General features: G+C 41.5%; 1 protein-coding gene across 1 annotated transcript in view; it reads right to left on the reverse strand.

Moving 5' to 3' along the window:
* Positions 1-1,001: 1,001 nt before the first annotated feature.
* Positions 1,002-21,684, reverse strand: part of dnah2 (dynein, axonemal, heavy chain 2) — a gene marked incomplete at both ends in the record, with an annotated part of 39,210 nt that continues 18,527 nt past the window's right edge. Inside the window, 39 exons of the mRNA XM_083907041.1 lie at positions 1,002-1,156; positions 1,295-1,445; positions 2,204-2,278; positions 2,622-2,798; positions 5,916-6,030; positions 6,267-6,418; positions 6,995-7,229; positions 8,209-8,393; positions 8,472-8,663; positions 8,740-8,930; positions 9,262-9,445; positions 9,645-9,793; positions 10,208-10,394; positions 10,865-10,991; positions 11,336-11,535; positions 11,686-11,830; positions 12,015-12,148; positions 12,248-12,396; positions 12,499-12,649; positions 12,838-12,904; positions 13,128-13,276; positions 13,469-13,591; positions 13,693-13,857; positions 14,024-14,140; positions 14,255-14,424; positions 14,718-14,859; positions 15,069-15,185; positions 15,290-15,500; positions 15,737-15,876; positions 16,262-16,394; positions 16,968-17,107; positions 17,504-17,664; positions 17,799-17,966; positions 18,438-18,587; positions 18,737-18,867; positions 18,983-19,068; positions 19,387-19,575; positions 19,721-19,825; positions 21,185-21,409. Of these exons, the coding sequence (XP_083763167.1) occupies positions 1,002-1,156; positions 1,295-1,445; positions 2,204-2,278; positions 2,622-2,798; positions 5,916-6,030; positions 6,267-6,418; positions 6,995-7,229; positions 8,209-8,393; positions 8,472-8,663; positions 8,740-8,930; positions 9,262-9,445; positions 9,645-9,793; positions 10,208-10,394; positions 10,865-10,991; positions 11,336-11,535; positions 11,686-11,830; positions 12,015-12,148; positions 12,248-12,396; positions 12,499-12,649; positions 12,838-12,904; positions 13,128-13,276; positions 13,469-13,591; positions 13,693-13,857; positions 14,024-14,140; positions 14,255-14,424; positions 14,718-14,859; positions 15,069-15,185; positions 15,290-15,500; positions 15,737-15,876; positions 16,262-16,394; positions 16,968-17,107; positions 17,504-17,664; positions 17,799-17,966; positions 18,438-18,587; positions 18,737-18,867; positions 18,983-19,068; positions 19,387-19,575; positions 19,721-19,825; positions 21,185-21,409 (5,943 nt within the window). The remainder of the gene's footprint in view (positions 1,157-1,294; positions 1,446-2,203; positions 2,279-2,621; positions 2,799-5,915; positions 6,031-6,266; positions 6,419-6,994; positions 7,230-8,208; positions 8,394-8,471; positions 8,664-8,739; positions 8,931-9,261; positions 9,446-9,644; positions 9,794-10,207; positions 10,395-10,864; positions 10,992-11,335; positions 11,536-11,685; positions 11,831-12,014; positions 12,149-12,247; positions 12,397-12,498; positions 12,650-12,837; positions 12,905-13,127; positions 13,277-13,468; positions 13,592-13,692; positions 13,858-14,023; positions 14,141-14,254; positions 14,425-14,717; positions 14,860-15,068; positions 15,186-15,289; positions 15,501-15,736; positions 15,877-16,261; positions 16,395-16,967; positions 17,108-17,503; positions 17,665-17,798; positions 17,967-18,437; positions 18,588-18,736; positions 18,868-18,982; positions 19,069-19,386; positions 19,576-19,720; positions 19,826-21,184; positions 21,410-21,684) is intronic.

Here is a 21,684-nt window from a genome sequence, read left to right on the forward strand (position 1 = left end):
CTGAGTCCTTTCCAGTGGGGAAAGTCCAGACTGTGTCTCTCACATAACTGACCGACTTCAAAACATCTCGTCTGTGAAGCTTCATTAGAATTCATTTGTTTGAAAAGCTTTACTTCTCCTTCAGTCGCTCCCTGCCTCTGTCCTCTTTCAGCTTGGGGAAATGCACATTAGCATAAAAATATCATTCGCCTCACCTTGATTGACTGCAGTGTTTTCAAGCACATGTGCCTGAATGTCAATTTAAACTGATTTTGTTTTTCACTGCTGTCTGAACAATAGGAAGGGCACAAACCTAAGAGGTGCTATATATCACAGGTGTTATTTAAATTCATCTGGAAATAGAATGCAATCAAAAACTGAAGTGCTAATTCACGATGATGTTATTTGGTCTACGTGTAAGTTGCTATGTCACTCCTATTAGACTGGATGATGGTGCATTACAGTTCATTAGATTACCAAGGAATTCAATGAGCACTTACATAACCAGACCGCCACTTGAGCCAGATGTTACAGAGAAGCAAGTTTCCAGTAAAACCAAACACTTCACTGTAGGAAACTATTCCCAGTGTACAGTATGTTTGAGCAGGATAAAAGGGGGTCAGCATGGAAACACTGATGCAGCGCTGTGGAGAGGAGTGAATAACCGGTCAGCTGACACCACAGAATGGAGACAGACAGGAAAGAGAAGAGAAAAAAAGAACTTACCCGAATCATGTCTGGCCAGCTTCAAAGTGACTCAGAACATTTGCTGCTAGAGCCCAGGTGAAGAAGTAACAGGACATCTTTTTTCTGTTTATTTGTAGCCTCAAGGCCTTCACAAATCATTTAAAAAAGAAATATATATACTGTATATAAAAAACAAAACAAAATAAATAATAAACAGTGTGTGAGAATGCATGTATTAAAGGTCCAGTGTATAAAATTAAATGTAATAAACTACCCAAACATGTTTGTCGACGCTTATAATCACTTAATTCTTACACACTGGACCTTTAAGGTATTTAGTTGTCCAGGCTCATGAGAAGTGCCGTCCCTCTCTTGATCCAGTGGTCCGGCGTCACCACTCCAGATTTTAGCTCGACACCAATCACAAAAGACGCTCGTCCGGCTCTGCCAGAGCGCACTGGGAAGTAGTAACACGGACACGGGTACATGACTGCAAACACACACAAACACCCACATAAGACAGAAGAACAGGGTTTAGAAAAAGGAAATGCAGGGTACTGTTAAAGAGAAAAAGACAGTACGTGGGATGCAGCCAGGAAATTCCCTAAAAAGGCCCAAAACAACTCACCCTTTCCCATCTTCCTGCGGTTCTCTGCAGGTTTAAAGTGGATGGTGGGAATGGGACAGAACATCTGCATGGGCTCAGCTTCCACCAGACTGGAGTTCTTCTTGTCCCAACCAGCACCCTCTAGATACAAACCTCGGACAAATACTCCGTCCTGTGGGGGGTGGAAGGATATTATAATGTGGAATGATAGACAGACAAACAGGTAAGAAGGTGGGGACACTTGTCTGGAGGTAACATTTTGCATTCAAGCCTTGTAAGAAAATGTTTATGACAAACAGCCATGCCAATTAAGTAATGCAACTGAGAGCGGAGAAGAGAGGGAGGGGTGGAAACAAGGGAAAAGGGAAGGCTGCGGGAGTAGAGAGGGTTGAGCGAAAGAGAAAGACAGAGCAAAAGGGCAAAGGGAGGGACACAGGAGTGGCTCAGAGAGGAGAAAAGAGTAGGAAGCAGTAGTTAAGAGAGAAACCAAGACAAGAGAAGTGACACAAAGTGCCAAAAGGAAAGATGGTGGAGAGAAGAGGGGATGGAGAATAGAAAGAGGGAAGCTGAGGTTTGTTTAGACAGAGGAAATGACACAATGAGGTTAAGAATCAAAAGTCACAGACAGAAATTCTGCAGTGGCAGCAACAAGACTGATGAAAACAAGCCCGCTGTCAACATTTCAATTGTAAAATTTCTCGTCAAGAAATTAAAATGTGAGAGCAGATTCGTAGAAATGTTGGAGACATAGGGGCACAAAGTAGTGTCCTGCTTTGAATGAAAAATAACACTGTCACTGTTTAAGTAGAAATGATAAATGCTTTGGAAAGTGGCGATGACAGCTGGAAAGTGAAAGGCTCTGAGAAAGTGGTCCTTCGGCTAGCTTATGGAAACCTTTATGGAAATGTGTGTGTACAGGGAGTCAGTCACCTTGGGCGGGTAAAGGAGGTTGCTGTCATCTACAGTGGATACTATAAACTCCCAGGACAGCGTGTCCACTGATGTCTGCAGAAACAGTTTCACACAGTGTCAAGTGCACAATTGATAAAATATTTTTACAGTAACTAGACCAAATGTGAAATAAAAGAAATCTTTGTTCATTGAAATATATACATATTTAAGTTTGAATAGACTGTATTTGTATAAAAACACAGGGAATAGAAAGTTCAGCAGGTTGTATTTGTAAAACTGGTACAGAGAGACTTGAGTGTTTGTCTGAAGATGACAGAGTCTGCATTAGCAAGTGTTTATTCCACCATAGGTGCTGGAAAGATCACACACTAACACACTAAAATCAAATATGCTCGCGGTTAATTTGAAGTTGTCTGAATGTGGTGAAATGTCTCACGTTATGCTGTCGAGCGTAAGACTGCAGCACCGCCGTCAGGAAACCGTTGGGAAAGGTGAAGCCAGAGAGCCAGAACAAGTTCGGGGGCTGAGCCGTCTCTGCCCAGCGTGCAAACTGATCGACTCGCTGGCAAAGATCCCTGGTCCACGCTGCCAGGGGCTTCAGTGACGGGTATGTCTAGTGGAGAGAGAGAGAGTGTTGGCAAATCTACAGTCATTTCATGCTTCCAGCTGTTGGCAGCTTCACATAATGGGGAAAAGTTCAGTACAGGAAGAACTGGGGTAAATTTAAAACGCGACTAACAAACAATAAATTAAGATACACAATTTAAATACGACTGCTTTTGCTTCCTGAGTTTGAGTTCATGTTGCTTTAAGCACATACATGGTTAAAAGGAATCCACAGAATAATCTACTTTATCATTCAAAGTAAAGAGGAGCAAAATATTTTATTTCCTAATGCAAAAGACATAACTGATTACAATTTTGAGGGCTTCAAGTAATTATTTGCATTATATTTATGAAATACTTTATGAAGAGTGACATTCGGAAGCTGCATGGGACCATGGGAATTGTTGATAACGGCAACAAGTTATTGTGAGCCATTAGTGACAAATGCACACAATGAAATAAAATGAAAGACGACACAGTGTCTAACCCATAGAACTGAATATGTCTTTCTTCACTGATGTTTGATGGGGAGATTGCCTTGGAAGTTATAGTAGAAACGGTAAAGCGAATGACGTCATTGAAAGGTGACCAAAATTTAACAGTCCATGACATTGAATAGAAATATGGCATACCACAGATTTAAAGCACATTGAATTTCATACCGTAACAAAATACTGTCTATAATCCCAGTCTTGGTGGTTTTATTGCAGAAATGTTACATATTATATCTTGAAGTGAGTGCATCTTTGCTCTCTGGGCCTCAGGTCTTTAGTATCCTCACCTGTGCAGCTCTGGCAGGGGTTGATTTATTTCTTCTGTTCAAGTCAAATCTGTCATAGGCATTTCTGTTTCATCTGTGCATTGTTTGATTCCACAATCTGCCTAACTCTCATATGCAGGCACAAGCCTGGAGTGATTTTACTGACAAACACTTGCCACCCAGGAGGGAGATAGTATCACTGGTTACTGAGATATGTACATGCCTTGTAAACATTCACATAATATGCACATCTCTCTACAACCCCTCAACACTCACACAGTCAGCTGAACCACGTGAAGTAACAAGATACAAAATGGCCGGAGACAGAGAGGCAGGCAGGCCAAAATTAAAGCCATGAGTCTGTGAGCTCAGAACTAATGACAGGCTGCCATGCCAAGGAGGGGCGGGGAAGAGAGGGATGCAGGGATGGATGGATAAATAAGGAGGGCAGGGAGCCTGTGAGGGGCTGTTATTGCTGCCTGGACCAGATGTGAAATGAAGAGATAGAAAGGAAGAAGAGAGCAGAATAGAGAGAGCAGCAGATGGGAGGAGATGCACAGGGAGTGAAACTGATGAGACTGAGAAACCAAAGTAGACAAAGGGGAAATGGAACACAGTGAATGAGAAAAAGACAGCGATGGATGAGAGCCACAAATAGAAAAAGAAGGAAGAAAATAGAAGAGTTGTCTTAATCTTAATCTTTACAAGTGGTCAGGAAAAAAAGAGAAGTTCAGCTGGAGGCAGCAGCTCTAATGGCTGTCTAATACTCCTAAAAAGGAAACACCACACACACACAGTAATAAGCTTCTGGCCAGAGCACAATGAGCTCAGGAACAGGCCTCGGAAGGTTTACTTAGTCAGTTATACTACAGTTAGTCCACAGAAACACACTTTGTTTAGTAACTGAGTGATGTTACACTTTACTTGAGCAGTGGCTACTCACAAAACACACACACACACACATGCATCCTTGCTTTCATGAATGGTTCAGGGAGACAATCACAAAATCACCTAAATCAGTCTGGGTTACAATCAAAATAAATATTCGGTGTGAGAGAGTAGAAAAACACCTTTTTTCATGTTACAAGCTTTATCATCATTGGATCATCAGTGGGTATCATATAAGAAGTTTGTGAAACACTACTCTAAATGACTCCTCAGTAGACACACGTGTGCACATGTACACACACAGACACACACATGAGCAGTGGCCAGAATCTTTTCCAGCCCCTTGACCCTCACTGACAGCAGCCTGTGTTCTCTATTCACTCTGTAAAGAGAGGCTCAACGATAATGAAGCCAGAATGGAGTATTTGGACAAAATTACAGCTGGAACTCTGCCAGAGCCCCATCACTGTGTGTGTGTGTTACCTTTTCTGGTCCAGTAGTCCTCATTGGGACCCAAGCCCTGTCCTAATGAGGCAGAACCTCATTTATCAGGTTCTGGTTAAATCCTCATTAAGTAACGTACATTGTGGTTAGGTTCAGGTTAGGGTTATGCATTAAATGTTGATTGTTAATGTAAATGTCAGTATAGTCCTGACAAGAATAGCCGTGCAGACGTGTGGAGGAGAGGAGAACAATAAATGTATGTCTGTGCAGTCAGGCATAATGATGGCTAAATACACCTTTACTAACAGACCAGTGAGTTCATATAGACACAGGCCTGTAGCTGCTGCAGTGCCCGAGGACAGCAGAATGGATTTGTGCTGATCAGAGATCACAATCACACAATTCAATGAACAAAACTGTATGTGAATGTGAACGGTCTGTGTAAAGTAGCAGCACACACCACAGAAACCCTTCATACTTGTTGTGGAGAGAAAGAATTGCAAATGTAGTCAGAATATGTAATATTAAACATGACTGTGTGTCTGTCATGAAACATGATCTCTGAACCTCACAAGGAAATATTTGGACAATACTTGATTATACAGTGAAGTTAAGCTAATAATGGCGACTTTTGTTTTCTCTGTTTACCTTGGAAGTTGTTATGTTTTGCTACCTTTATCGCAGTATTTTTCCTCAAAGAAATTCAATCTTTACTTACCGTGCTCTTTTATATCTTGTGTTATTTCAGTGCACTCAGTGCCATCTCGATGCAATTGACTGTAGAAGCACAGAGTTCTCCCACTTTGTGAAAGTGAGGTGAAAGGCAGGTACAGTCTCACCTCTCAAACTGCATGTGCATCACACATACATGCACATGTACTACGTTTATATATTATAACAAGTGTGATGTTGAGAACCGAAATCCAGAGAGAATAAAGCTATCGAAACACATTTGTGTGACACAAAATGTCAGAGCAGAATTTAAGAAGATTACAGGTTATTGTGGGTGATCGCTGTGTGTGTGTGTGTCACCTTCTCCCACAGTGGTGGTACACGGGCGTCATAGATGCAGTGAAAGGTCTCCTCCAAGCTGGGTGACATCACCACTAAGCCCTTGATTCCCTTCTCCAGCTCAATCAGGGACAAACTAACACAAAAACATATGCAGTTGGTTCATTAACCACTTTTAAAGAAGGTCTTTATTCATCACTACTTCCTAATCTGGAGATACTGAAATCACTGTGCGCTAGTATTGTAGTTCTCTGTAGCATTTTTATTTTATGTAGGAACACAACTGTAAGAAAATATCTTCATACAGTTTGATACATCTCTGTTGTATTTGTTGTATTATCTCTAGGCTAGAAAGAAACAAAGAACACATACGTAATGGTGTCAAGTAGAGAATTGTATCTCTGGATCTCTTGTAGCAGGACTACGTTCAGAGGTGAAGGGTTGTGCTGGAGGAGGGACTCCGTTGCCTTGTAATCAATCATAGCTGGAATCTTGCCACGAACCTCAGCCAATAGTTCTAATACCTACAAGCACAGATGAAACATTGGACATTTTCATACATAGAACAAGATGGCAAATGTCCCACAGAAGGATCTCCACACTAGGTCACATGTAGGTTTCCAACAAATTCCAACCAGTCATGTTGTCACCTTTCAAGATTTGCAACATTTTTAGATTTCGCAACTGGAGATTTACAGGCGTCACCTGCAACCAGGCACCTATTGGATGATACCAGTGTTAGTCACACTGGTGTCTACTTATGTGCCATGTTTAAAAAAAAAAAAATCTAAATAGGAACATAATTGATAAAATTAACATCCATTGACATGAGTTAAAACGCCCTCTGGTGGTCATTCAGTATATTCTTAGTTTAAGGTTGTGCTCGTTTTTATTTTTTTTTATTTAGATTTTACTAAGACTATAATCTAAAGTTTGTATTCAGGGTAGCTATAAGGTCACACGCTCATGCCCTGGGGTGTGTCTTACAGACAATTGGATGTGATTTTATAGTTTAAACCCATATACTACAACAATTTTTGTTTTGTAGTCAAGAAACAACAGAAACATATCTTATCTCATGCCACTTTCTCCCACCTCACCTTCTCCTCTCTGTTTGGTCTAGCTCCTGCAGTACTGGGGCTGGTGACCTGGGGCTGCAGGGAGAGCAGGGTGTCGAACAGTGTCCTGGTTTCAGCAATCTGACTAGCAATGTCAGCGTTAGGGTGCTGACCAAACACCTCAGGGTGCTCTGTGGATGGCAGCATGCTGATAAATTCCTTGTACGAGGACTGTGGTCCATCAAGGGGGATGTAATAGGGGGTTAAGGAGGACAACCTGAAATAGGCATAGAACAAGGTCAATAATACACGACAGGTAAAGGAGCTCATCTGCATGTTCTGGACTGCAACACACACATTTGCATATGAAAATTCAGCAAGTGAAAAATGACACTTTACATAAGCACATAGTTATGCTTCACTCTTCCTGTTGCTTGTCTGTGAATATAAAGCTATAAACAAAAAACAAAGATATCCAGTTTGTTTCATTTTACTGGCAAACAGCTTCAAGGTTTTTAAAACATTGTATTAGAGCTATTGTTCTCCCAAATGTATTCGTTGCTAATGCAGTTACCCATGTCCAGATTTCCCTGCAGATTATTTTCCTCTCATCTCGTGTAAGTCTAATAATTAAAGAACAATAGCAAACAGGAACCCCTATGAATTTAAATACAGACTCAAGATCTCCTATAATGTGGACTAAAAGGGCCAGCAGCAGTAAGTGGTTGTGTTCTCAGTGTGCTGCAGGACAAGGACACACACTGTCCCTCAACACAATTACCACATACCTCACCCTCACTATAAAGTACAATGATATAAAGCTTTTCCCTTTCATGTACAGTAATCAATGATAATTTGAGCTGATGCACTAAATGTTGCATTTAATATTTGATTAGAAACTAAAAGTGTGGTTGTGTGCGTTTCATTACACAAATACTGACGACTATTAGAACTATTGTCAGTGTTCACCAAAAATACCACAATGTAATTGCTATTCATAAACTGCAATAATCTGATTGTCCACTTGGTCGTGCTGGTACTCCGTGACTGTGAGGTCTTTTCAAACAGGGAGTTTTATGTAGAAACACAGTGTATGACGTATAATGTATTGTAACATCACTGAACCACTGAACCCATTGAACCACTGTTCCTTGACCTTAACGACTGCAACAAAAACAGACTCTTTACATTTTCCAGGTAAATTTTAGTAATGTAATGTAATGAGGCACATATACGTGTGTGTTTCACTGTCTCACTTGAAGAATGGCTGAGTGACAGCAGCATCAGAGAAGTAGTCGTTGATGTACGTGGTCAGGACACGTCTGTCCCACTCATCTGTCACATGACCTCCATAGTTGACCCCAGCAATGAGGTACTTGAGTGCATCCCAGGGAATCTCTTCATACTCATCCAGGTACAGACTCAGCAGATTCTCACTAACCTAAATGTAGATGAAGTGGACGGTTTTATGTAAATTCAAGTCAACGTGAAAAATAAACCAAGAGACGACGCCCCCGACCTCAAAGTCAGAATCGTTGAAGCCATAAATAATGTTCCAGCCCAGCTGCAGGAACTTCTTCCTTTCCAGCAGGATGCTGTGAAAAAAGCAGAGGGAGAAGAGAAGCTTCCGGTAGAAGATGGGTCTCGAGCAGCGGTTGAACTGAGCCTCTGTCACCAGCTGGTACAGACGCTTCATGTTAGCTTTCACACCCTGAGGACAGTGAGCAGTGCTAACATTAGGAAGAGCTGGGAGGAGACTATAGGAGGCACATTTCACAGTGAAGTACCTTAGGTGGTTCAGTGGTCATTTTGATGCCCGCCTGCAGGATGGTTATAGGAAATTCAGGGTGTGGTGAAGAGCTGAGCCACAGCCTGAAGTCTGAGTGGGGCTCCTGCACTTGTAGCTGTTCCACCAGCTTGTCCAATTCAGGCATCCATGACAGAGAGAGGTGGCAGTTGGCAAGGAATACCCAGAGACCTTGGGAGAGAAGAGGAGTGCTTTAGACAAGTTGATTTAATGAATTTATTTTTCCAATTTCATAATTGACCAAAGACCCAAAGAGGAAGTACTATGGATTTCAAGATATTTTTGGATGAAAATAGCAAGACCAAGGACAGAGCATTCTGTGTTGTACATAGACTGTATATTAAAATAGACGTAATCTCAGTAATGTAAGTGGACAACAGATTGATAGCTGGTATCACCCAATAGGTGCTTAGCTGCAGGTGATATTTGTGAATTTCCTGTTGAAAAAACTGACATAGCACAGGTCAAATCACAAATCTTGAGGCTTCAAAAACGAGTTTACCATATTTGACGCCCTCTTCAATCATGCTCTTGGCAATGGGGGCCTGTCCCTGACCCAGAGAGAGAGCATTGAAGTGCTTGCTCATACCACAGGCTTCAGCCAGATGCAGCAGAGCTCCTGTGGGGTCCACTCCAGGAGACAGAACAAAGATCAGAGGAGTCCTGCAGCTGGATTCCTCCACAACCTGGGGACAGGACAGAGACAAATGTCAAGAAAGAAAAGGAAGGAAGGATGGATGAGCCGATGTGGAGTAAATTCAAGAGTTTCTGAATGTTCTATTGAGACTTATGAATCAAAGACCTCGTTTAAATTCAAAGAGGGAAAACCTAATATTCAGGACAATACAAACATCAGAAGCAAAATGGACAAGAGCCGACACTCACAGCCTTCATGTCGAGAACAGGTGGCTCGACAAAGCGAGAGCCAAGGTTGTTAACAATGAAGGCGGTGACACAGAACGAGACCCGGTCCTGACGCAGAGAACGCACGACCAACATCTTCTGTAGGTCGTTACAATTATTCTCCCAATCAGCTGATGAAAAAAACATAAAAGAAGGAGAGAGTGAGAGAATGTATTGGTGAAGTCGTCCAAAAAAGGATTTAATGATGGGAACAGTTGAGCAGAGATTGTGGCAACAATTCTAGCGATGGAATAAAAGAAGACACATGTAGTTTTCTCTTCAGTGAACAAATCTTATGTGGATCAGAAGTTTTCAGAAATACCAGAGCAAACACATTTCAACATATTTATTAACAACAGGATACACAACATACTGCCAAGACAGGGCATGACACTGTTTTACTCAAATAAACTGAGAATTTCTGTTTTAATGACTGTTCTGTTTAATTAAGCTTCAAATTCACAGATTTTGGCAGAAAGTCTTCCTACTATGAACAAATTATATTAAAAAAATGTGCAGAAAAACGTCCTCCAACATTTACAGACCTGGCAATGTGTTGCTCTCTGGCTCAGCACTGGTGAACCAAAGGTTCCAATCTCGAGGGTACTGTTCAAAGGAATCCATGATACCATGGAAGTTGGGCAACTTGTTCAGCTCTGTGATGTTGTCCCAGCAGGAATCTGTCAGCCAACTGGTGCAGGGGTTGTCCATCTGCTCCTCCTTATCAAGTACCTAAAAACACCACAAACAGTTATCCGTTTGGTTGTGTGAAGATTCAAATGTGTTGACTATAATTGTCCCTCCTATTTGGAATAGTTTTTGGTTCCACGTCCACTCAAACATGTGATGGCCTTTTGTTATTGTCCCCAGAATTTTCAAATGAATTGGCCAGAGGTCATTCCACTACAAAGCTTCATCGAACAGAAAGACCTCCATCTTTTTCTTCAATCTACCATCTCTTTCCTCAATTCACAAAGGTCCAACGTGTACAATTTAGGTGAAATTAAATTGAAGATAAAATAATTATACTTCATTGTGCTGCATCTATAGTGTTGCATAATCACAGTTTACAACAGTTTACATACAACACAGTATGTACATAATTAAAATTAATTCATAGAAAGCACTACCAGCATTTCTTTTACATGGCTGAACATAATCAGATAAAGGCAAAGACAGGATGTTTGTGTGTGTTTTCTTACGAGTCCTCCCCGTAAGAAGAAACTGTACTCATCCATGTTGAGCTTGCCAGCCACCTCCAGGATTTTGGCACACATCTGGAAGCTGAAGAGAAGCTTATGGACCTCAAACAGACCACGGCATGCATACCTGCAGAGAATGCAATTAATTCGTTTGGCTAGTCAGTTCTGATTTTCACATCATTCATTTATCATTTAAATGGATAATTAAATAATTTAATTGATTAATTAAAACATAAACTAGTTAGGACATCTGACTCCAGAAGATGGTTCCTACAGATGTCCCACCACTTTTGAGTGGATTAGAAAAAGACAAATAGTCTAATAAAGCAACTGCAGACTCATTAAGAAAAAAATACATTTTCTTCCTTAATGTCAAATCTTTGTTATTTATCTTCACTTTAGAAAAGAGAATTGCAATTCATTCACAAAAATGACCCTATGAAAATGTTCTTTTGATGTGTCTGTGTTCACCTGTATACTGCGTATGTGTGGTAGTCATTCAGGTTGGTGATCCTTTCCTCCAGCTTGTGGCTGCGCTTGCTCTTTTCTATGCTGAGGTTAAACAGGTTGATGTAGGCGTCCAGCGAGAACTGGTACATGGGGTCGATGCGGCCCATGTCATTTAGAATGAAGAAGAGGATGGAGGCTCTCTGAGCACATGGACGGTACGCCTGCGAAGAGACTGAACTTAAAGCTATATCGACATGCTCCAAACACAAACTGACACAGGCAGCACAGATAGTTTCTTCATTAGACTATACGTTTCATTTATTACAGGAACAGGTGAAAAGCAGCAGGTCTTCGCCGTCACTAAACCTGACCTCTCTCGCAGAGTCAATCTTGATTTCAGTCTGTTCACTGCTCTCCAGCTGCTCTGAAACCTCGCTGGCTGTCACTTTGGACGTCTGCAGGGTGTTCACCAGCTGCACGTCGTCCAGCAGCGAGCCAGTCGCCTCATTCAGCAGCCTAGTTGAGTGTTACAAAATAGCCTAGTTACAAAAATGTAAGATACATATGTAATGTACTAATAAAGCAGCAGTTCATGGAGAAAATTCTTGCCACTATACGCACTGCCAATAATAATAAAAAAAATATTTGTAAAGACAAAATGCATAATGAAAATATGACAAGTCACAGTGAGTCAAATAACCTGAGGATCTCATCCTCCAGCTCCTGCAGTCGTCTCTTGCCAGAGGCTATGCTAATCACCAAAGAGTCCTTCTGCTCCTCCAGCTCGGGACGCTCCTTACGCACCACAATTCCCAATAGCTGTGCTTCCAGTCCCTGCAAGCACACATTATTGCAAATATAGAACATTGAAGGCAGCATCACATGCTTTGCTACAACTGCTACAGAACAAATCACTTTTATGCCCACACACACCTGCTCCTTCACAGCAAAGTTTACTATGGTTGTCTTAGTAGAGATCTCTGGTGTGTAGTGAGGGTTGGACAGCTTAGTTGTGATGTAGAAACGAAACTCTGGATTGTAATCCACCTCCTTATCACCCAGTTTCAAAAGCAGCCTGCCACCTGGTAAACACACATTTAATTACACATATATTTTTTCAAACAAAGCCAATTTTCAAATCTTATGTTGATGTGTAAAATTGTACGTGTTTATGTGTATCTGACCTATCCGTGTGAGGGACTTGTTGAGAACTGCATTGAGAGATGGGTCCAGGTTTTCCTGCACATTCTGTAGCAGAACAGGATGCCCAAACTGAATGGCATTTTCCAGCACCCGCAGGTAGTCTGACATTTGAAAGTCTATCACTTTCAGACCCTGCACATGTCGACACATACATACAGGAGGAAAGGGAATAATTGTACAATTAATTATATATACACATTTTATGCCATCAAGTAGTCATTTGAACAGCTTTGTACAGCTGGAGAAACACAACCAGAAATAAGACATTAAAACGCAGTATGTAAACACGATGAGAAACTATTGATTGTACAAAGTCTCACTCTTTTCATCTCCATATTCTTGATCCACTTCAGAGCTTGGCCTTGAGGGTCAACCATGAGTGGCCATCTTGAGAGAAAGGAATGAAATTAAACTTGTATTTTCAATAATAATAATAATAATGATAATAAAAACCACCTTTCATACAATTAGCACAAGTAGTCCATACTGGACTACAGTTGTTCTAAGTACAAGAGTTGTAGAGGCATCTGGAAGAATATATAAAAGATAATGTGACATGGAATGCTCTTTAGTTATTTACATTTAAGAAAAATAATTGACATAAACTGACCGGTTGCCGCGGGTGACAATAACCCCATTCTCAGTAGAGAACGCATCAGATGGCAGTCCCTGAATGTTCCAGTCCCTCACTGTTGTAGGCTTGGACAGAAAAACTGAAAAACTAAACCCGGGTGTGCATGGGATCTCCAAGTCTCGAACCTGAACAGAGAGCAAGAGGGAATGAGTAAAAGGACAAAAACATGAGGTTTCTTGAAAATACAAAACAAAAGACAAATTGTTTGATTTTATTATTTTTAATGGGCTACTTCTCTTTAATTTCAAGCTAGAAACAGTAGGGTGAGAACAAGTGCATAGCAACCTTTGTTTTCATGTGCTATGTTTGCGTGTTACCTCCTTCATCCAGATGGCGAGCAGCTCATCTCTATAGTTGGAAAGGAAGGGTCCCATATAGGACAGGAAAGATGCTGCCAGCAAACAGTCTCCTATGAGGTATCCCATGTTCTCTTCAAGTCCCTGAAGCATACACACAAACATTATAGAGGTAATATACTGTATGTCCAAGTGTATCATTTGTATACTTAATGTAAAGTATGTTTTTTGGGTGTGTCGCCTACAGCTGCTCTCTCTTCCCAGCGGACCCTCTCCCCAGCAAGTCCAGTCACCAGTTTGTCAGCTCGGTCAAGTTTCACCTCCATCTCATCTGATTTCTTCCTTAAAGTCTCCTTTGTGGCCAGTTTCTCGGCATGCTGCTTCTTCAACTCATCGAGTTTCTCCGCCACCTGCACTCACACACGCATGCACCACATTATTGGCATGGTCCTGTCTTATGTAAATTGGACTAACAATAACACTACTGCTGCCTTTCTCGCTAAATAGAAGTGATTTCACATGAGCAAAGGTCTAAACATCTCTCAGGCTGGCAGCTGGAGAATCTGAGCTCCATACCTCTCGCAGTTTGTCCTGGGCTTCAGCCAGTGCAGCCTGTTTCTCAGCCAGCTGGGTCATGGCAGAGTTAAGCTGGGCACGCTTCGGCTCCACCACCCTGTAGACACGACCATAAACCTGGAGGAAGAGTCAACAAATCCACTGACTTAGTCTCAAAGCTAAATAAATAACTAACAACTCCAAACATAATTTAAATGCAAGTGTGTGAGTGTGACTGTGACAACCTCTTACCTCCATGGCTCTCACCCACATGCAGAGGGACTTGGCAGCCAGCGACACTTTACCGATAATCTCTGGCTTGAAGTCGTCCTGTCTGCAGTATTGACCAATCCTCTTCAACACACGATCAGATATATTGTCCTTGTCAAAGTTTACTAATGTTTTGATGAAGTTGGGCTCACCTGTCAAAACATTTCAAGGTCAGAAAATTATAAAAACTCACTTTTTTTATTTCTTAAGTGGTTCTCAGTTTTATCAATTCCCACACATCATTACTCTTAAAGGGAAGATGGATCACCTTGTTTTGGACTTTGTTGTGTTTGACAATTCAATAGTTTTTTGATCAGCAGGTGAAAAATGCTACTTTCCTTTACACTGCTGATTGTTCATTTTTGCAGTATATCAGTTTTCCCAGTTTCAAAATTTTCTTTGACAAAATACACCCACTCTTTTCTGCCCCTTTGCTGTCACTCACCCAGCTGTCTCTTGGCCTCTGCCCAGGTGGGTTCCTTGCCCAACAGGGTCATGACTGCTTGCATCACTGTCTCCACCAGCGCTGGGGGGCGGCCATATGACTTGATCTCTGTCATGTCTGCCTTATTCAGAGACTCCAAGGCCTGTGTACAAAAAGAGGATGAATTAGAGATTGTGTGGATGTAAGAAGGCAAGGAATACTGCTCGCTTGGTTTCATTTTAAGACAGACAGAGAGTCAACACTCACAACAGGGTTAAAGTAAAGTGGATCAGTCAAGTATACAGTGAGGTTACAGATTATTACTACAGAGGGATTGGCTGGATTAAAATAGACAGCAGGTCAGAGAGGTACCTTCATAGCCTCCTCCAGGGCAGGCAGAGCCTCGTCCAGGTCCCTCTGTGCATTTTCAGCCATGGCTTTACACTGTATCTCCTCAGCTGCAATTTTGTCACTGCTGGCACCCACCGCCTGGACACACACAAACCAATCAGTTGCTGATGATTAAATGCTTCTCTGATGAACACAGTAGGGTGGAGTGGATAAGTCGTGTGGGTTTAAACCATGTAAATTACCTTCTGCTGCTTGTCGGCCTCATTCTTCTGCTGCACAATGACGGACAGGTACTCATCACACTGTTTTTGGAACTCTGCCACCTGCTTCTTGGCCTCCTCCAGCTCCAGTGACATGGCCTCCACTTTCTCACGCGTGTCACTGATCTTAAAGAGGCCGTTACGCAGCTTGCTCACCTGCTCGCCCAACTCACTGCGTTTCTCTGCCAACAGCCTGGACGGATGCACACACGTACAATCAGACAGCTGACAAGGTGACTGGAACAGAGACATGTGAGGTGGCAGCAACACACAAAAAAACTCCTAGCATCTACACCTTTTCTATATACATGTATACTGTATGTGTTTACACATACTCGGATCTTAAAAAACAAACATGATACATGAGGTGGTGGTATGACAACATGGAAAGAATAACATGGTTGAGGAGAAATTTAAAAGGAAGTTTACTTCTTGTATCCAGACACCAGCTCTAGGTAGTTGGTGGGTGTCACATAATTGTGTCTTCTCAGCTCCAACTTCATCCTACTGGAGATCTGTGCCACCGACTGGTGTGTAGTGACAAAGACACTTGCAACCTTTGTCTGGATCTGTAAAATCATTCAGTACATGTAAACATAGTGTTGCCTAAAGTTATTTACAGGATTTTCAATGATGCAGAGACAAATATACACGGTTAAGTGTCAGAGCAGGGCTTAGTGCAGGTCACAGGAGGTCAACAGTGTTTATGGCCATTAACAAGCAAAACATATTCACACATTCTGATGAATGCCTTCATTCTGTATACAACTATTCTCTCTTTTATCCTTGAGATTCAACAGACCAATATGTAAGAATGTGTAGACATCTAAGGGTGAGACTAAACTGCAACAAACAGAGAACTCTTCCACACTCACATTTAGTTGTGATGGTGATGGTAAGGGGCTAGGGAATGCATTATGTCAGCATGCGTGTGTGTCTGTGTCTCTCTCTCACCTCCTCAATTGTTCCCAGCTCCAGTCCATCCAGGTACCTCTGAGCCACCTCCAGCAGAGCATCTTTGGGCCACTCACAGAACCAGTCTATGGTGGTACAGTTGACAATTGCAGGGTACTGGAGAATGCGGTTCCTGTTGGCAAACGCACAGCAACAATTTGAATTGTATTTATAGCTAATTCTTTGATTCATACAAGTATAACTAATGAGCCCTGTGTACAAGATGAAATTCACTGGCTTGTCATTTGAACAAATCTTCTACAATGATGTGTAACAGACTATGTTATAGTGTGAGTCACTGAGTTTAGAAGCTATGCAGCAGCTACTGGTAAGAGGGCCAGGATGTCTTGTGAACATGTGTAGCAATGGTAACGATCACAGAATCTTGTGTTTGTTTATTTTACAAAATCATTTACTTATGACAAGTCTCAGGTCCTTGCTGCAGACATCTATCACTGTATCAGTGCCATTTTGAGGTTCAGGCACTGTGTGGAAGAGTTCAATTCTGGAGATTATTTTGATACTTCTGCATATTTTTTGGTGTGGAAAATGTTCCGATATAATGAAATCTAAATTTACGGTTTAATGTGTGTGTTGAAAACCAGAACAAGCAGGATGAATGAAGAGAAACTAGGAAGGGAGCATACTGTGAAACAGGATGTATTGGATGAGACAGTGCAATGTATGAAACAGTGTGAGACTCTACCTGAAAGGCTCTCCCACTGGGCTCATACAGAGCACGATGTGCAAGTTGTTCCTGACTCTCTCTATCAGGTAGCTGAACATCGAGTCAGGAGTCTCCACCACCTTATCTTTCCTGGCAGATTCTGACAGAGCGTTGCACACCTAATGGATATAGAATATATGACGTGCAATAAGACTTAAAAATATAGAAATATTTAATTAACAATAACAGTAAAAAAGGGGCAAATACTGTGTTCCAATGACAAACTCTATCTTACATGTATTTCATACTTAGAGTTTAAAAATTCATATCAAATGATAAACAAAGTCAAAACTGTCAAAAATGCTACATGTGCTGCTTTGACCAAAAAACACTATGGTTTTGTAAAGCATTTTTCCTGTAATTCAGCCAAGGACAACACTTCTGTTGGTGTTCTGATGAAACTCCCAAGTGGTTTAAATTAAACCAAACTGTACATAGTCAGTGAGTAAAGCCTCAGTGTATATGATTGTTTTTACTACCTTCAGTACGGAATTCAAAATGGGCACAGTTCAGACCTCAACAAACTCGTCCTGCTTGTAGAGGTTGGGCACTTCTCCAGAGCTCAGGATGTTATTGATGTCCTCTAAGAATGATTCATCTACCAGCTGGGTGTCACTGAAGAGGAAGACAGTGGGCTTGTTGTCCACACCAGTCAAACGGTACAGCTTTTTGATGTCTAAATTAATACAAAGGCAGTGGCAATGTATTACATCTTTCGAGTGAATCATGATTGACACTAAATAGTCAGAAAGTACTGTGAGTACTTGAATTTCCAGGGAGTGAAAATGATAGTCATGTGTTTGGCCTCACCTTCTCTAAATTCCTGTTTGCGGTACTGCTTTGTGACTTCCACCTGGAATACCAGGTAGTCACAGATGTAAGCGGCCATCTTAGACAGGCTCTGTCTACCAGAGCCCCCAACACCCACCAGCAGCATGTTGCCCCTGAGCTGACTGATCACACGCACTACACGGGTGACTGCGGAGAAAACACATTAGTATTACCCATATCATAAATCACGTGACGTTACCACTGGCAATTCTGACAAAGATTGTGATGGCAGCTCCAAACACATAGGTACAAACTAACTGTACATACAGTGTTAATCCATGGATCCTGTTGAAGTGTTCTGCTCTTGATTTGTGTTGCTGTGTGGTAAAATGGCACACTGACAGCAGAGTGTAGAAAGCACAGCCTGGTGCTGAGAGGCCTTCTGTCAGTCAGCTACAGTGTGGCTTTTAGAGACATCTCATGCTGTGTTTTTCAAATGAGTTTCAAAATGGGCCTTAAAAAATAAGCCATCACAGTGCAGCAGATGAGGACCTCTTATTATTACTGTGGTAATGAAGCAAATTGACTGGATAGAATGTGACGAGTGGGCACTGTGGGATGAGCAATCAGGGGAATTTTATACGCAATGTAAACATGTTGATGTGTATTGAGACCCACTGTGTTCGATGGCGTCTCGAAAGAGGACGAGACTCATGGGCACTTCGCCAGGTGTCAGGTTGTAGTCCTCCAGCTTGGTTTCCATAAACTTCTTAAGATCATTCATATCCAGCAGGTCTTCATACACATGGGATTCACTCATGAAGTCACCTAAAACACACACACACACACACACACAGAAAGAGAGAGAGAGAAATAAACACATTAAACTACAAGCCATTGCCAATTCTGTTTCTTTTCACAAAGCAATGTCACTGTGACACTGGACTGGATGCGTGTGTGCACAGTAATAGATGTACCAAATATGGGTGGTTGCTTGTTGGGACACATGCTGTGGAAGGTGAGGTCAAAGAGTGAGCCCAATTTCTCCCCCATCAAAGCTACAAAGGCCTCCATGTCACTGTGATCTACCAGCCGGTCTGAAAAAACCCTGAAAGCAGCAAAACATCACAAACAACAGATATTACCTTGGAGATACACAACAAAAGGATAAACTCTAGATTTCAGGGAAAGGAAAATGGTGCATGATGATGCTGCCATATTACCTGAAGCACTCATGGACCCAAAGTCTGGTGATGTTGGTTTTGGTGTCATGGAAATCTGGATGAGCTCTTAGCAGACCCTGAAACACCTAGCAATGATGGAGGAGGATTTTAAAAAAACAAAACAAAAAAAAACATAGACTTAATAAATAACATTAATTTGCAGATTTATGTAGAATTTAAAATTGTTAGTATCTGGAATGTGGAATGTAATTTGCTTAATATTAAAAAATAACATTCAGTGAACAGGTGATGGGTTATCATAACCAGTGTGAGGCCATAAAGTGTAGAGGATTCCTAGGATAAACTCCTGATGTATTTTCTTAAACACATTTCACTGTCCGTATGAATTCTGGGACACTTGATCATTAATCATACCCATTGAGAGGAAGTGTCTTCTTACATACCTTGGAGATATCTCTGAGGTTGAAGAGGTAGTGTATCTTAGCAGGTGTGGGAAGAAATTGTGCTGTAACCGCATAATACAGTTCTAAGGTTGCCTGAGTCAGAATGTTTCCGATGGGCTTCACCTCCTCTTTAAAACCCTGCAGTTTTTGGTTGACCATGGTGCTGTAGATCCTCCTGATCTGGGACTCCTGCATACAGAAGATATTAGTAAATAACAGAAAGAACATAAATCCGTGGATGACAGAAGCAGGAAATCTACACAATTTATAAACCTTGCATGTTGATTAATTTGTCTCTATTTTTACTGTGATATATTACTCAACAGAAACTTACATTTGGAAATGTCATATTAATTAGGTTGAATCTGCTTTGTAAGCGATCAGAGATTTGTGTCCTCCCTCCACCAGGGGGCCCCATGGAAGCCAACAGGACCATATCCTTTCAAAAGAAACAAACAAACACAACAGGAAAAGGTTGCATTTAGTGGATTATAATATTATTATAATATATTCTGTTAAGAGGGCTATGGGTGCAGAAAACATACGGGCCTCAGAAAGACACACTTTATTCTTCCGCTCATCACTGGAACAGCATGAAAACGAGGTGTGCCACCCAAAATAGTTCCTGATCCATCCCACAAAACCAAGTTTAAAAAAATATCCATTTAACCATGTCATTTAGAATTGGCCTTATAAAAACACACAGAGAAAACAGTGTAGGTCTCTAAAAAATTTTTTAACAAGCTATGACAGAACACTAACTTCCTGATCACAGTAATAGACGAATGCACTTGCTGTCCAGAAGGAGAACTTGAACATAGTACGAAGTATAGGAACTCGCTCATAGTGAACAGATTTTGATCCTGATTGAGGGCGTTTGAAATCCATAAACTTTTGTCAGTCCATTGTTATCTGATAAGATAAATTTGACAGGTCAAGTTAGGGTCCAGTTTATTCCTTTGTTTAGAAGGATCTGATAAAAAGCAGGCAATTCCAGGCATTATTCTGTCCAGCCATGGTTAACTGCAGCAAAGTTCAAATTGTCAGAGGCACGACTCTGCAGTTATATTAGTATTACAGTTGTTGTATACTACATAATATGTTCAGAGAGTATTGCACAGAAGTAGCTACTGTCAAGTTCATTCAGTACTGCAGCGTGAGCGTCCAGAAAAACACGTTAAAACTACTTTACCATACGGCTGTTCCACGCAGACAAGTTCACAAGCAGCACTCTCATATGTAGTAGCCAGAAAATCCACGAAGAGTAGTGAAACATTCATTTTGTAGTTTCTGTTTTTCCAATTACATCTCTTGGTCAATTTCGTCGATCACTTGTCTGACACTCCACCGGCTAGTCACTAGCCTAGCATTAGCTAGCTTGGAGCCGTCTGAGAGAGAGGGGGAAAACGTTGTCGCAACAGGCAGGGAACTTGATAATCCCCAGCAAAACTCCGCAAAACTCATTAAATCACAAACCCAGAAAAAACACGGGCAGAGAACAAGTATTCCTCCACTCAGAAAGACGCACTTCATTCTTCCTCTCATCACCTGTACACCGTGATCTCACCTCATCACATTTTCCATATCACTCCGCCCATCTCAATCACAACACTGTAAAACAAAACAAAGTGTGCCTACGCCACCCAAAATAGTTCCTGATTCATCCAATACAGAATCGCATTTAAATTAAAAAAAAATACAAATAAAATAATAATAATAAATGAATAAATAACATAAATTTAACAATGCCAACATTTTGAAAATCTCATTTTACACTAACATGAATGCCACACCTCACCTTGACAAACTTCCGTGTCTGTTTCTGGTGGTCGTACCAGAAGCCACAGTCAATCCAAAGGCGCAGCAGCTCCAGTGGTGGCTGCGAGCCAAAAAGGTCATGTGCTGGCATGTTGAGGTCATCTAGGAAACAAAGCAGACGCTTCCCACCTGCTGGCATGAACACGCCTTTGGTCCTCTTCTCGATTCGGCTCTCCATGATGGCCTGGATGTTGTTAGAGCTGGTCTGCATTGTGGTGGACACAGTGAGACAGAGACCCTCCTTCAATGAGTATTTACAAATGCACCTTGTCATGCAGAAGCCCTCTGAAACACGGTTAGTGATGTGGTAATAATGTACAGGTTGATATGGGTACCTGTGAAGTTTGGGGATTTGACCTACCATCATCCCAGTATTAATCCTCAACTGGAAGCGAGAAAAAATGGTGCATTTGCGAGCAAACTGGATTCTACAGTGATGGAGGAACAAGAACACAGACCCAACATAGACAGACAATGCCT

Source organism: Microchirus variegatus (genome assembly GCF_963457635.1).
Source record: "Microchirus variegatus genome assembly, chromosome: 2".
NCBI classification, from domain to species: domain Eukaryota; kingdom Metazoa; phylum Chordata; class Actinopteri; order Pleuronectiformes; family Soleidae; genus Microchirus; species Microchirus variegatus.